Here is a 13473-nt window from a genome sequence, read left to right as displayed (position 1 = left end):
GCCGTGGCCTGCAGGGCTGGGGCTGGAGCCTCACTGGGGCGGCCGTGGCCTGGGGCGCCGCTCACGAGGTGGGCGGTGGCGGGTGCAGCGTGTGGCGCCTCGGCTGCTTGACCACGCAGTGCCCCTCAGTGTCCGTGACTCTTTTGTGCTTTGCAGATTACGGCTGTGACGGTGACGATGACGATGGCTACTGAGGCGTGACCTTGCCGCTGGCAGTGTCCTACTGGTGGACCCCCAGCATCTCCTGAGGGGTCAGATGGGCCTCTGGGGCCAGCCCACAGGCGTGAGCACCGAGACTTGGTGACAAGATGGGTGCCGGCCCGCCTGCCCCGCCGCCCTCTTCCACAGCCACACATGGCCTCTGTGGCACTTGCTGTTTGTTGCGACCATGTTTTGAGCAACGTGTAAGGAGTATTTCTGCCCAGCAAGGGGGGCCGGACCAGCTGTCTGTATCTGGTCAGAGGTGGGTCTCACAGCCCAAGAACCCTTGCAGGCGGCAATGTCATGTTGCACGGAAGGAAACTAAGACACAGGGAGCCCCAGCCACTTGTCCAAGTGCGTGGAGGGCTGGGCGGGCTCCAGGACCCTCCTCTGCCTGTGTGGAGCTGGGTTCCCTGCGCCCCTCACCTTCTTGCCATGTCTGAGAAGCACTTTGTGTCCCGCTGGTCCAGAATTGATTGTGTATCTCCAGCCGAAGTCCCCAGCCAGGCCCTCACGCCTCCCTGCCACTGCCTGGGCCCTGGGGACCCCACAGATCTGCACCCAAGAGCCCAGAGGCTGCTTGGCCAGCCGGCATCACTCAGCAGACATGTGCACAGCCACCTCGGGTAGCCTGCGCGGCAGGCCTGGGTGAGAGAGCTAGAGGTGCTTCCTATCTGAGCTGCGATCAGGCTCACTGTCCACAGAGGCATGGCCGGCAGAGGGGCCTCGAGCTTGGCAGCCCTGCTCTGGGTGGTTCCTGCCACCCAGAACCTCCCGGGCCGGGCCTTCTCATTGGAAGGCCCAGGGACCACTCTCGGTCTGGGCTTGGGCACAGCTGCCCCGGAGGTGTCCTCTGGGGGAGGGCAGATGCTTCTGCCCCACCAGGGCCCAGCCCCCCCGCCCCTGGAGTGGGCAGACCCCTCCTAGAGTGCACCCTCCCGGAGGGCACCAGAGTGCAGGGGTGGGTATTTTGAGGCCATTGGCTGTGCCCCTCGGCCTGTACCATGCAGCCAGCCTGGACTCCAGGGCTCCTGGAAGGCTGGAGTGGAGGGTTGGCTTGGTGAAACAGAAAGATCGTTCCTTAAGCAGAAACCCACTGAGTCTGTCGTCTACAATTCCCTGTCTGGCTCCCTGGAGGAGTGAGGCTGAGGCAGGGGTACCTGCCCTCCAAGCTCCATGCTCCTGGCCTTGACTGATGGGGAACCATCAGTGACATGTCCACCCTCACAGGAAGTCCCCATGCCATTGTTCCCAGCTGTGGGCCATCCTGGCCCTGGGCCCCTCTTGGGGCTAGGAGAGCTTGCTTGGCTGCAGCGGCTCTTAGAGGAGCCTCATGGGCTGGGGGCTCATTGCACTGCGCAGGGAGCACATGGTGGGCCGAACCAGAGGTGACTGGGGAGGGGGATGCTCCGGGAACCTCCCGGCGGAGGTGGGCTGGAGGGAGGGGGAGGGGGAGGGGCAGGGGTGGCTTCCTTGTGCGCGCTGGCTGTGCCTGTGCGGGGCTGGCTCTCAAGACAGAGCTGTGGCTGGATGGTTCCCCTGGGAGGCTGGGCAAGGAGCGGGTCCCGGTGGAGGCATGGGAGGCTGGGTGGGAGGGGCCGGTGCTGCCCAGCCTGGTAAGGTGAGGCTCAGGTCCGTGAGCGGATGTTCGAGTGCAAAGGAGAGGACTCCAAGGCCGGAGCGGAGGGGAGCAGGAGGTGGGGAGGCTGGAGGGGAGCGCCGAGGCCCAGGGGTGACGTGAGGCTGGTTCCCCAGATCTGCCTCCTCCCCGCCAGGGACGGGAGGCTGGGAGGCAGGGGGCTGCTGGAAGGGGAGGTCTGGGGGCAGGTGGTGGTGACGGGGCGTGGCATCTGGTTGGAGGAGTCAAGCCCCAGGGTGGCTGGGGGTGCCTCTGGGCTGCGGCCCACGCCCTGCAGGCGGGCCACCACTGCCACGTGCTGGCCCAAGGGGGACGTGCAGGCCTGTGTGCCCCTCCATCCCACATCTGCATGCCATCCTCCCACCCTGAAGAACGACCTGTTCGTCTGACCCCAGGATCGAGGGAGGGGAGGCCAGGAGACAGGGCCCCGGTACTCGCACTGCCTGGCATCTGCCGAAAGCCGGGGCCTTCCAGCCGCTGGCCCAGAGCCTTCTCCCAGGTGCAGGCTTGGGGAGTGGCCCCCAACAGGGAGGGACTCAGGCTGCCGCTCCCTCCCCAGCACCCTGCAAGTCTCAGCCCCTTCCAGGATCACCAGGGTGTGGAGAGGTCCTGCGGCTACCGGAACAGGACACCAGCCTGATGGCTCTCCCCCCGCCCCCGTGTCTGAAGCCCTGCTGGGTGCATGGCAGCAGTGGGCACTGCAAGGGCCTGGGGAGGCCTGGGCACCAGGCCAGGAGAGGGGCCCTGGTGGCCCCCCATGCTTCTCAGCAGAGCTGGGCTCTCGGGAGCCTCTGATGTCTGATGGTCAGGGTCACTGCAGTTCTTACTGTGGCAGCGATCAGGCCTGGATGGGGGGTGGGGGTCTCACAGGGGTGCATCTGGCAGGGGCCATTTTGAGGCCTCCAGTTTCTCTCCAGGCCCCTGCTTCCCCACTGCTGCCTGAGGCCCTGCTGCGGTGCCATATGGGAGGGCCTTGCTTCCCCTGGGGCTCGGGGCCTTCCCTGGGAGCTGAAGACAGATGGCTTGCCACGGTCCAAATGCGCACGGCCGTTGGTGCTGACTCCTGGACTCCCAGTGGCTCTCGACCGGTGGGCCCCAGTCCCATGCCCGTCTCTCAGGCGAGGCCAGAGAGAGGCAGGAGCTTTGACACCACCCACGGTCACCCACCTGGGAGGTGGCCTCCCTGTCCTGACAGCCACCGCCGCTCTGTGGAAGTGGGCTCGGTGCGGGGCCCGGCTGGACCCACTCTTTTTTGTTGTTTGGGTTTTTTAAAGATTTTATTTTAAAAAAATATTTATTTTTGGCCGCGTCGGGTCTTAGTTACGGCTTGCGGATCTTTTGTTGAGGCATGTGGGATCTTTTGTTGGTGGTGTGCAAGCTCTTTGTTGCAGCACTGAGCTTCTCTCTAGTTTTGGCAGTGGGTTTTCTTTCTCTAGTTGTGATGTGCAGGCTCCAGGGCACGTGGGCTCTGTAGTTTGTGACATGCAGTCTCTCAAGTTGATGCCTGTGAGCTCAGAAGTTGTGGCGCACGGGCTTAGTTGCCCTGCGGCATGTGGGATCTTAGTTCCCTGACCAGGGTTCATACCCACGTTCCCTACATTGGAAGGCAGATTCTTCACCACTGGACCACCAGGGAAGTCCCTGTACCCACTCTTGACATCTGCAGGGTCCTCCGTGGGGCCTGGCCGGGGAGCGCAGGCTCGCTCCTGAGGAGAGCACGCGGCTGGCCGCCGGCCTTGGCACGATGCTGGGGAGCAGCTGGGAGAAGGCGGCCTGCTCCCCACGTCCAGGCCCAGCTGCCTGGGGCCCAGGCCTGCCCATCCCTGTTGTGCTGGGTGGGGCCACGTACCACGCTGTGGCTGACCCGGGACAGGCGTTTGTGTGCACCCCTGCACCCCCCCACCCCCACCCCATTATCCAGGGTGAAGTCCAAGGCCTCCAAACCCCTCTGCCTGCCCCCAGCATGCTGTGCTGGCTCCTCCAAGTGAGGGGGTCCCACCCACTCCTCTTCCCCGGGCTTCCTGCTGTCCCCGAGCTCATACCTTCGCCAGTGTGTCCCCTCCCCAGAGGCCTGTGGGGGAGGGCCAGGGCCAGGACCATCCTGGAGAGGACACAGCACACAGCCTCCACACTTGCAGGTACGCACGTGTGCACACAGACATAACACATACAACTCATACACGTCTGCACCGCTCCACGTACTCGTGCATCTGTGCACACACATTTATCCATTCGTGCCTCTGGATCACCCTCCAGGGTGCTGGGTGCTGGGTGCTGGGCTCTGACAGGACCCAGATCCGCACCCCAGTGGTGGCCGAGCTCAGGTGCCCGTGGGCCTGATGGTGCCTCTCGCTGCAGGGCACGTGTGACGGGGCTGCCCACTCCCCAGAGAGGACGTGGCATCTGCTGGCCACCCAGCCCACACTGTGCCCATTCCTACCCCTCTGAGCCACAGACCTGGGACCACGGGTAAGCTTCCTGACAGGGCCGGGTAGGCCCCGGTGATGTGCCACTCACTGCCTCAGGCTCCTCCAAGAATGGGGGGCAGGCCTGAGGGCCACCCCCTCCCCGGGCCCTCAGGTGGGAGTGGGCCACATCCTGAGCCTGCCTCCTCTGTGCTGCCCTAACTGGAGCCTTAGCACATTGGTCCCAGGTGCCCTGAGCCGGCAGTGGGAACCCGGGGGTGGGGGTCGGGTCAGGCAGGAGGAGGGCTGGAATGATGGAAGCGCCCCTTTCTGCATCCACCTCCTGAGAACTGTCTGCAGTGGATGGCATCTCTACAGTCATTCAAAGAGGTCAGCCTCAGCCCTTTCCTACCCTTTGCCCAGCTGCCACCGGTCACTTCAAGGTCACACCAGCTTGCTCAGCCTCAGCCCGTGAGTGCCCTGGGCCACCCACCGCCGCCAAGGCCACCTGTGGGCAGGGGGAAGGCCTCTCGGAGGGACAGGTGCTGGGTGGCCCCTGAGAACGAAGGTCCGCTGACACCTCTGCCTCACGGGGCCCAGCCTGAGCCCCCACTGCACCCTTCCCACCGGCAGCCCCGTAAACACTGCTCCTACCAGCTCGGAGCCATATGGCAAGTCCCAGAGCACACCTCCCTCCGTCTCGCCGTCCCAGGGCCGGTGCCCCGTACCCCTGGCCGCCTCTTGCTCTCCCCCCAGTCCCTCTGCTGTCCTCTACACCCTGCCGCTACGTCCGCTTCTCAGTAGGCTGGAAAGCCGGCGGAGCGAGGGCTGGGGTGGGCCAGGGAGTGGGGGCCTCTTGTCACTGGCCGGCTCCGGGCCAGGTGCCCGCTCCAGGCCAGGTGCCCACTCCTGCGTTGATGGGGGCCCCGGGAGGGGTGTAGACGGTCCTGTCGCCCCCTGCAAGGCTGGGGATCGCCCTACGGAGTGTCCAGTAGGCGTGCTGAGAGCACGGCTCCTGGGGTCACAGCAGGACAGACTCAACGGACGCACCGAGAGAGTGGCAGGGTGTGCAGGAATCCATGCTTGCGGGTCCCCCAGCGTGGCCGTGACCACGTCCGGAGAAGCCGGGGCCTCGTGCCCATCCAGCACTGGCTGAGTCGGGGCCTGGTTGCCCCCCAGCCCCATAGCCGCGGCCACACGGCTGCCCAGGCCAGTCCACCTGGCTTCCCGCTTCCAGGCCACAACTGGGGTTCAACAGAGACCGTGGCCCCCCACACGCCAAGGACACCCCGGTCCCTGAATACTAAAGGCCACCCTCAAAGCCACGGGGCTCGGTTCAGGGCCTTTGTTTCCTGTCACTGCTGGGCCCGTGACTGCTCTGCCCACCGAAGCCCAGTGCAGCGCCGCTGGGTCCAAGCGTCACCCCAGGCCCCTGCTGCCCAGGCTCTGGCCACCCCTCCACTTGTGGTCACAGTGCCCAGTGGACCACCCGAGCTCTCAGAGCCTGGGGCCAGCTGGACACCTCACCCCAGCTGCCTGTGACCCGAGGGGGCCCCAGACTGTGCCCCCGCTACAGCCCTGGCCCCAGTTGTGCAGCCACACCCGAAGCAGCAGGGGGCGCCCCAGGACCAGCTGGGCTTGGTGGGGTGGCCTGGCCTAACTGGGGCAGGCCCTCTGCCTGTCCCCTGTCCTACAAGGGGACTGATGCCCTCCTTACGGCCTTGGGTTCTGGGCCCCTACCCACCAGGCCCAGCCCGGGTGTCCTGCCAACACCCTCCCAGGCCCCAAGCTGCCATGTTGGTAGGACACTCAGCCACCCTGCACACACACCCTTGCTCCTTGGGGGACACGGGCCAATTGCTTCCTGAGGGTGGGAGCTCCTGAGTGACAGCCACATTTGGGGCTGTGCCTGCGTGTGGCCGGCAGCTTCCCTGACTAGGCAGTGCCCACCTATGCTGTCCTGTGCCTACGTGCCTTCAGGGTTGGCCGGTCCCTGGGGAGGCCTGGGCCCTGGCCAGGCTGGCAAGGGGTGGGGGCCGAGGAACTGGCTCCAAGGCTGCAGGCCTCAGGCGCTGACCGCCCAGACCCTTCAAAGGGGCCGTGGGCGGTGGCAAAGTGGAGGCCTGATGGCTTTCCTGCTGGGAGAGGAACCTGGCTCAGGAAGCCATTGTCGCCACACAATGGGCCCGGCTGGGCCCTGTGAGGGCAGGGGCCCCAGATTGGTAGGACCTGACCCTGACCTCAACCCTGACCCCAGCCCTCATCACAACCTTGACCCTGATCCACTGCTGACCCAGTGGGAGGCCATGATGGGGGCACATCCTGGGATGGCCCCACGGGGGGTGCGTCACAGGGAGCAAACCGCTGAGGCCATGCAGGCGTTGCTGGAGCCTGGAGGCCCTGGCTGACCAGAGGCAACGCCGCTTTGCCAGACAGCGTGGGCACTACCCTCCCCTTGGCGACGAGGGGCCTTCACACTGACCAGACCGAGTAATCGCTCCCCCCATCCGGAGGTCATAGTGAATAAGGACATCGTCTGCCAGGTGCCTGCCTTGGTGGGGCCTGGGAAAACGACCGTCCGGCGCTTCACAGGGCGATGGCACTGTGGCCCTGGCCTCCAGCCTCAGCGGGAGTGTGGAGCTGAGCTGGCAGCTGGGGGGATGCCCCTCAGGCGGGAGGGCTTGGGTCAGCGAGGGCCAAGCCGCCAGGACCCACGCTGTCTGGGCAGGGCCTGACTGCAGAGGGAGGTGGGCCCCCTGGGACCAGCAGCTGCATGTGCCACGCCACATCACATGATGGGAAATGGAGATGTTAGTGCCTGCCTCTGTGTCCATCCCACCCCCCAAGGCCTCACCACCTCTGGGTTCCCTCCGCACCAAAGCCCCTTACCAGGACACTCCTTACAGCCACACGCAGGGCTCTGGAAAGTGCATGTTTCCCATTCAAGGCCTCAGCAGGCGTAGGCAATGCCTCATGGCAAAGCACTGAGGTTCTGAGGCTGGCTGTGGGGCCGGGACACGGCAGGGAGGGAACAGCCTCCGTGCTGTGGGGAAGTGCAGCAGGCAGGGCACGGAGGGTGAGCAGTTGGTGTGCAGCGGAGGGCGGGGCAGAGGTTCCAGGCCCGCCAGAGGGAGGGGGAGCCAGGCGGGGTCTGCGCAGGAGGCCCCTGTGGTGGTCAGTGGGGGATGGGGGCCTGCTGGGTGTGCCGGGCAGCCGATGGGAGAGCCTGAAGTGACGGAAAGGCCACACAAGGGGTGGAAATCCAGAGCACACCGGCCTGTGGATGGTATTCGATCCCCCGCCCCCATTGGTGCACCTCCAGCCTGGCCCTGGGCAGGACTGCTGCTATTCAGAGACAGATTTTCCAAACGACCATCACTGACCCCGGCCCGGGAATGTGAATGTAGGAGAGGTGGCATGGTGGTCACAGGGCCCAGGCCACGGGGTGCAAAGGAGTGCACACGCACACATGGGCACATGCCGTGCGAAGCACCCACTTCCCAGCCCCGCGGGCTTGGCAGGCAAGCAGAAGGGGGTCCTGCTTGGTCAGCCAGCAGGCGGTGCTACAGGACTCCCGGGTGGGCCTGAATGGGCTGGCTGGGCGTGCACGATGAGGACCCTCTTGCAGGTTTTGTGTGTGCATGTACACACATGTGCTTGTGCATGTGTGTGGCTCAGTCCCACGAGGAGCCCTGCTCCAGGGAGGGGTCGGCACTTCTCCTTTGGGGCCCACCCAGACAGCTGGTTCCTTTGCCATTTACACCTGCCCCAGACCTGGGGAGGGGCGCCCTGCACGTTCAGACCAAGATGAGCTTCCCAGGGCCCTGTCTGCCCCGTGTCCCCAACTTCAGTTCCCGTCCTGACCCACGCAGTGTCGCCGGGCATGCTGGGCAGGGGTGCACGGGGGCGAGGGTGGGAAGGGTGTTCTGCTAGTGAGCAGCGAACTCTGGGTTCCCGCTGAGGGTCCAATAAAGATCAGAGACGAGTTCCATGGACTGGAGACATCCCTTGGGAGGCCCCAGGGTGGGAGGATTGTAGGGGTTAGACCAAGAAGGCTTCCTGGAGGAAGAGGGGTCCACACTGAGACCAGGAGAAGGAACTGGTCAGGCCGAGGTGGGGCACAGAGGAGGTAGGTGGGCTGCCAACCTGGGGTTGGGTGACAGGGTGTGGGGAGAAGCGGTGAGAGCTGAGAGTGGGAGGGGTCAGGGTCCTCAGAAGGTGTGGTGTGGTGCTCCTTGCAGAGCTGGGGGACATTAGAGCCCGTGGGTAGGGAGCAAACTTGTGGCCGCCTAGGTGGGCAAAGCAAGGAGCTGGTGCTCAGCCCTGGTGGGCCCTGCAGCCCCGGCTGCCCACCCTACTGGCTATAAGCACTTGGGACTGGGGGGGCACAAAGAGGTGGGGGCACCTCAGCCGTGCTTGTCGGGGATGGGGGAGGGAGGGAAGGGCTAAAAGACGGGGAAGATGCTGGTGGGTGGAGAATGGTGGGAGGACTGGGGACTGGGGGCTCAGGGTGGCCCTGCCAGCCAGGTGTGGGCCAGGGTGAGGGCAGGAGTTCTCAGGAAGCAGGGGGTGTGGGCCAGGGTGTCTCCAGGCTGGGCTCGGTGAGTCACTGCTGACCTGGTGTCCCGGCGCCATGGGGCCCAGGCCTCGCTGGCTGCAGGAAGCGTCGTGGGCTGATACAGTGCGGGAGTCAGAAGCCACCAGGCCTCCCATTTCCTGCAGCCCGAGCAGTCGGGCCCGGTGCTGGGCAGAGGCCGGGCAGGTACCTGCTCACGCAGGCCCAGGTGTCTGTGGCTCGGCCTGGATGTCTCACAAAACAACGCAAATGTGACCCATGACCACCTGGCTGTGCTTGTGGAGGCCGTAGCGGGGGACATCGTGGTGGGCGCAGGGAGTGCCGTGTGGCTACTGGCAGGAAAAGGGTGAAGTGGAGAAGGTGGTCAGGGCGAGGACACGGCTGGGGCCAAGGTTGCTGTTAAGTCAGGCTGTGGGTCAGAGGGTCAGGCTGTGTCCGCTTGAGGGTTGGGCTGCATCCACCTGAAAGTCAGGTGTGTCCACCTGCCCAGGCCACTGAGGGGTCACGGTTACCTAGGTTACTCAGGAGATGGGGCACTCACAGCACATGGGAGGGGCAGGAAGAGTTGGCAGGGGACACCTGGTTTCTTGGAGGGCATGACCCCAGGCCACTGAGTGGAAGTCTGGGCAGCCTCTCCGAGGCACCTGGAGCCACGTGGGCTGCCCTACGGCACCACCCCCAGTGACCGCAGCCCCAGCAGTCTGCCATGCCGCCACGCCCGTGGCCACAACCTGCCAGCCCACCCACCAGCAGGACCACCACCGTCGGCCAGATGGTGCTCACTACCACCGCCACCAGGCTGGCCCTGCATCTCCAGGGCCACAGCCCGCACCCTCTACGCAGCACTAGCCACCATCACTCCCGGCCCAGCCCAGCCCCTGGGACCCTGACAGAGACACCACGCAAGCACTCTTCTCCCAATGGCCACCTTCTCCACAGGCCCAAGGGGCAGCTGTGTCAGGGCGATGCCTGGGGTCTGGGCACAACCCCAGCCCCCTGGCTGCTCCACCTCTGCTCCTGGACCCCTTGCTCTTCTCCAAACACCTGGCTCCTCCTTGACTCCAGCCTGTGTCTGGGCCACTCCCTCTCCTGGTGGGTGTATCCCGTCCTGCCCTGGCAAATGCAACACAAGTGTCACCTCCCCCAAGAAGCCTTCCGATGGCTGGGTCAGGGCCCTCTCCTGGGCCCTGCAGCCTGGGAGTGTCCCTCTGCCTTGACTTTGCCCACCCTGTATCACCCCTATCCTGGGGAAGGCTCCCACCAGGGCAGGGGCTTGCTGAAGGCGGGGCTTGCAGGCTGGTGATGCCAGGAAGTAATGGCAGAGCTGCGGGCTGGACACACAGAACAGGAGGCTACTGTGGGCCCGAGCTCCCCAGATCCCTGCTCTGCCTGGGGCCTGCCAGGCTCAGAAGTGGGCCGCCTCATCCTGCCGGGAGGGAAGAGCCAGTCTCTGTTCTCCCAAACCTCTAGGCCTTGCCCCTCTCAGCCCCGCTCCTCCCCTGCAGGTGGCCAGGCTTCTTCTGGAAGATGCTGTGACCCCCTTCCCAGACGTACACACACCCTGCCACACTCCCTGACTACGGTTCTGTGCCTGCCTCTTCACAGAGCTTCCCAGACTGGGGGTGATGACCTGGTGCACCTGGGCCCTCCAGAGCCAGCGCAGGGCTGACTCCTGACCTCAGCTCCACGGCTCAGGCCTGGGCAGGGGCCCCCGCTCGTCTCTTGGAGCTGGCTCAGCGCCGGGCCTCCGCACACGGAGCTGCACCATGTTCACCACGTGTCCTGGCGCCTCCGGAGGAGGAGTGCCTCAGGCAGGCGTGAGGACCAGGCTGCCCCCGGAGCACAGCGAGCCGCCCGCGACCCTCACAGAGAGCCAGGGAGTGCGGGGAAAGCCGGCCGGGCCACCCTCCCGGGCTGTTCCACCCAAAGTAGGCGAAGGAAGCGCAGCGAGGCGCCGACTTCTGACGCTTCTAGAGGGGAAAATCTCCTTCCAGACCGTGGCTTCGTTGGCCCACCCAGGGTCCAGCCGGGCGCGGGCGGGGCCAGAGCCGTTTGGAGGGGCGGGGACGCTCCCCGGTGAGTTCCCGGATTGGTCCCCGAGCGGCCGGCGGGGCGCGCCGTCTCCCTATTGGCCCCCAGTCCGCGGGGCGGGGCCGCGCCAGCTCTGAACTCCTGCCGCGGATCCCGGAGCCGGTCAAGCCTGCGGAGCCGTCTTATCAGTGCGGGCAGCTGGTGGCCTGTCCGTGCGCGAGCGCCCCGGCCCAATTCAATGGCCATTGTCCGCCGGCCTCTTTGTTCAGGAGGCGGCCACTTCCTGAGAGGCTGGGCTGGGGCTGGCGGGCAGGAAACGCTCTGAGCCGAGGCCCAGACACAGAGGCCGTCCGGGCCCGGGGTCAGAGGCGACGGCCACCTGCCCAGAGCCACCCTGGGCTCGCTGTCGGGGGCTCCGAGCCGGACCAGGGGACGAAGCTGGTCTCAGCTCAGCCCTTTCCTCTGGGTCTCAGTCTGCCTGTCTGCAGGGTGGGTGGATAAGCCAGAATGTCCCCTCTTGGGGAAGACTTGGTGGGGGCTGGGCTCGTGAGATCAGATCCTGTAGAGCTGGGGGAGGGGCAGGGAAAGGAGGAGAGAGACCCTCTGGCAGAGGGGTGCTTCCCCGGGTCACGGCTCTTCCTCTGATCCCTGGCAGGGGCTGCAGGCCTGAAGAGGTTAAGAGCGGCATCAGGCGGGGCTCAAGCTCCGGAGGGTGGAAACCCGGCTCCCACTGCTCCCTATAGGAGGAGGGGAGCCCACTGGGATCCAGGCCGGGAAGCAGGACTGTGGCCCGGCGGGGCAGCGAGGGAAGCAGGGGCCCCCGTGCTCCCCACCTGGGCCAGGCCGCCCCTCCCTCCTTCACCTGGGCTCTGCCATGCAGTCCTGCCCATCGTGGACAGGCCGTCCACTTGGGGCCACACCAGGCCTCCACTTCCGTCGTGCCCTGGGCCCCAAGGTTGCCCATTCACCGGGCCCCATCAGTCAGCCCAGCGCAGCTCTCTGGCTGGGCCTCAGTCACGTGCTCACCCACAACCGAGAGTGGGGTCTGGGAGGGGATGGGAGACGGCGCTGGCCCCAGAGGCACGGCGCCCTGTCCTCAGCATGACAGCCAAGGCGCACGCGGCCCGAAGTCTGCCCGCTCTCCCGCCACACAGTGCGGAGCTCTCTGGGCCAGCCCCCCAGCCCGGCCCTCTCCCCAGCGCCCTCTGGAACCTGCTGCAGTTCCTTCCTCTGAGCCCCCCTGTGGCCCATCCTGCAAAACCCTCCCCGACTCAATCCAACCCAACCAGAAAAATCACTGTGGGTATTTCAAATGGCGGACTCAACATGAGGAGCTGGTCCCAGAGGTCTTGGCTGCCTGAGGCCAGAGGAGCCCAGGGGACAGTTGTCACCCAAAGCCCACCATGGCTGTGTCCCCGCGGTGCTGGGCTGCTGGCCGAGCCCCTGTGCAGCCTCGGGCAAGCCTCAACCCCCTCTGAGCTCAGCTGTAACACCGGGGTTTGCACAGAGACTTGAGGTGTCAGATGGGGAACACCCAGCACAGGGCCAGGACATCGTAGGTGCTGTACAAAGGGCAGCGAGCATTCGCAAAGGGCCTGAGCACCCACCAGGGGAAGCGGGGAGCCGTGCCACCCTGGAGGCTTGGCCTGAGGTGACCTCCTTGGCTGGAGGTCACGAGGTCCGGGAGAGGCGGCGGCGGCTTGAACTTGATCCCATCTGAGAGGCCAAGTGGGGAGCTGATGTGGACGAGATCCCGGAGGGAAGCACCTGTGAAGAATCAAGTGGGGGGCCGGAGGAGTGGGGTGCCAGACCCCATGCAGGGTGCCTGCCCCCAGGGGAAGAAGGAGAGGCAGGAGGCCCGGCAGGAGGGGCCTCAGGCTGCCGTGTGGCTGCAGGAAGGGGCCTCTGCACCCCTGCCGCGCTCCATCTCTCCCTCGTGGGCAGACGGCAGCCGTGGGCAGCGAGGCCTTGGCACCAAGGCCCCGTGCATCCGGAGGGCAGCCGCCGGGCCACCATCCACCAGCCTCACAGTGGGATGTCCTAGTGAAGCCTCATCTCAGCCTCACTGGCCCGCCCCGCAGTGGTGTCATCGATGCCTGCAGAGAAGGGCCGTGTGTCCCCAAAGCAGGGCGGTCGGTCCCACCATCTCTGTGTTTTAGGCCCTTAAGGGGAGGAAAGCATGAACCGGAGCGGCCCCAGAGCTCCAGGGAGGGGGTCTGGCCGTGGTGGGGTTTGGGTGTGGGAGTGGCGGGAACCTCAGGTGAAGGCAGGAGGGTGGTCGGCCAGGGCCTCCCCCAGGAGAGACCAAGAGGCAAGTGGCCACGGGGGGGCCGTGGGCTGGGCTGCTCGAGGGTCACATGAGTCCTTGTGCCCTGGGGACAGAGAAAGGTTGAAACATGGAGGTCAGGGGAGGGCCTGACAGGCTGAGTGACCTGGAGGACGCATCAGAGCTGGGAAGCAAGGGGAAGGGGGGACCGACAGGCAGCCCTGTCCTCAAGCGTAGAGGTGGGTGGAGACAGCGTCCTTGTCACACGGCCCAGAGGGCTCCTCAGGGTGAGCCTGGGCCCAGAGCTCCGTCCCAGATGCCGGTGCCCTGCTCTGCGCCTCCCCCGTGCCCCACA

At 65.8% G+C, this 13473-nt stretch overlaps 1 protein-coding gene across 4 annotated transcripts in view; it reads left to right on the top strand.

Moving 5' to 3' along the window:
* The window catches only part of BRF1 (BRF1 general transcription factor IIIB subunit), a 71452-nt gene extending 69869 nt beyond the window's left edge, over positions 1-1583 (top strand). For 3 of the 4 annotated variants that reach the window (XM_081230365.1, XM_081230366.1, XM_081230363.1), the window contains one exon: positions 157-1583. In XM_081230365.1, the coding sequence (XP_081086491.1) occupies positions 157-194 (38 nt within the window). In that variant the 3' untranslated portion in view covers positions 195-1583. The remainder of the gene's footprint in view (positions 1-156) is intronic. The other variant, XM_081230364.1, reaches the window with a different exon arrangement.
* The last annotated feature ends 11890 nt before the right edge of the window (positions 1584-13473 follow it).

The sequence above is a fragment of the Mesoplodon bidens genome (assembly GCF_964165515.1).
Source record: "Mesoplodon bidens genome assembly, chromosome: 3".
Taxonomy (NCBI): Eukaryota; Metazoa; Chordata; class Mammalia; order Artiodactyla; family Ziphiidae; genus Mesoplodon; species Mesoplodon bidens.
The sequence above is the reverse complement of the archived record's forward strand: the minus strand, read 5'-3'. Positions and strand labels throughout refer to the sequence as shown.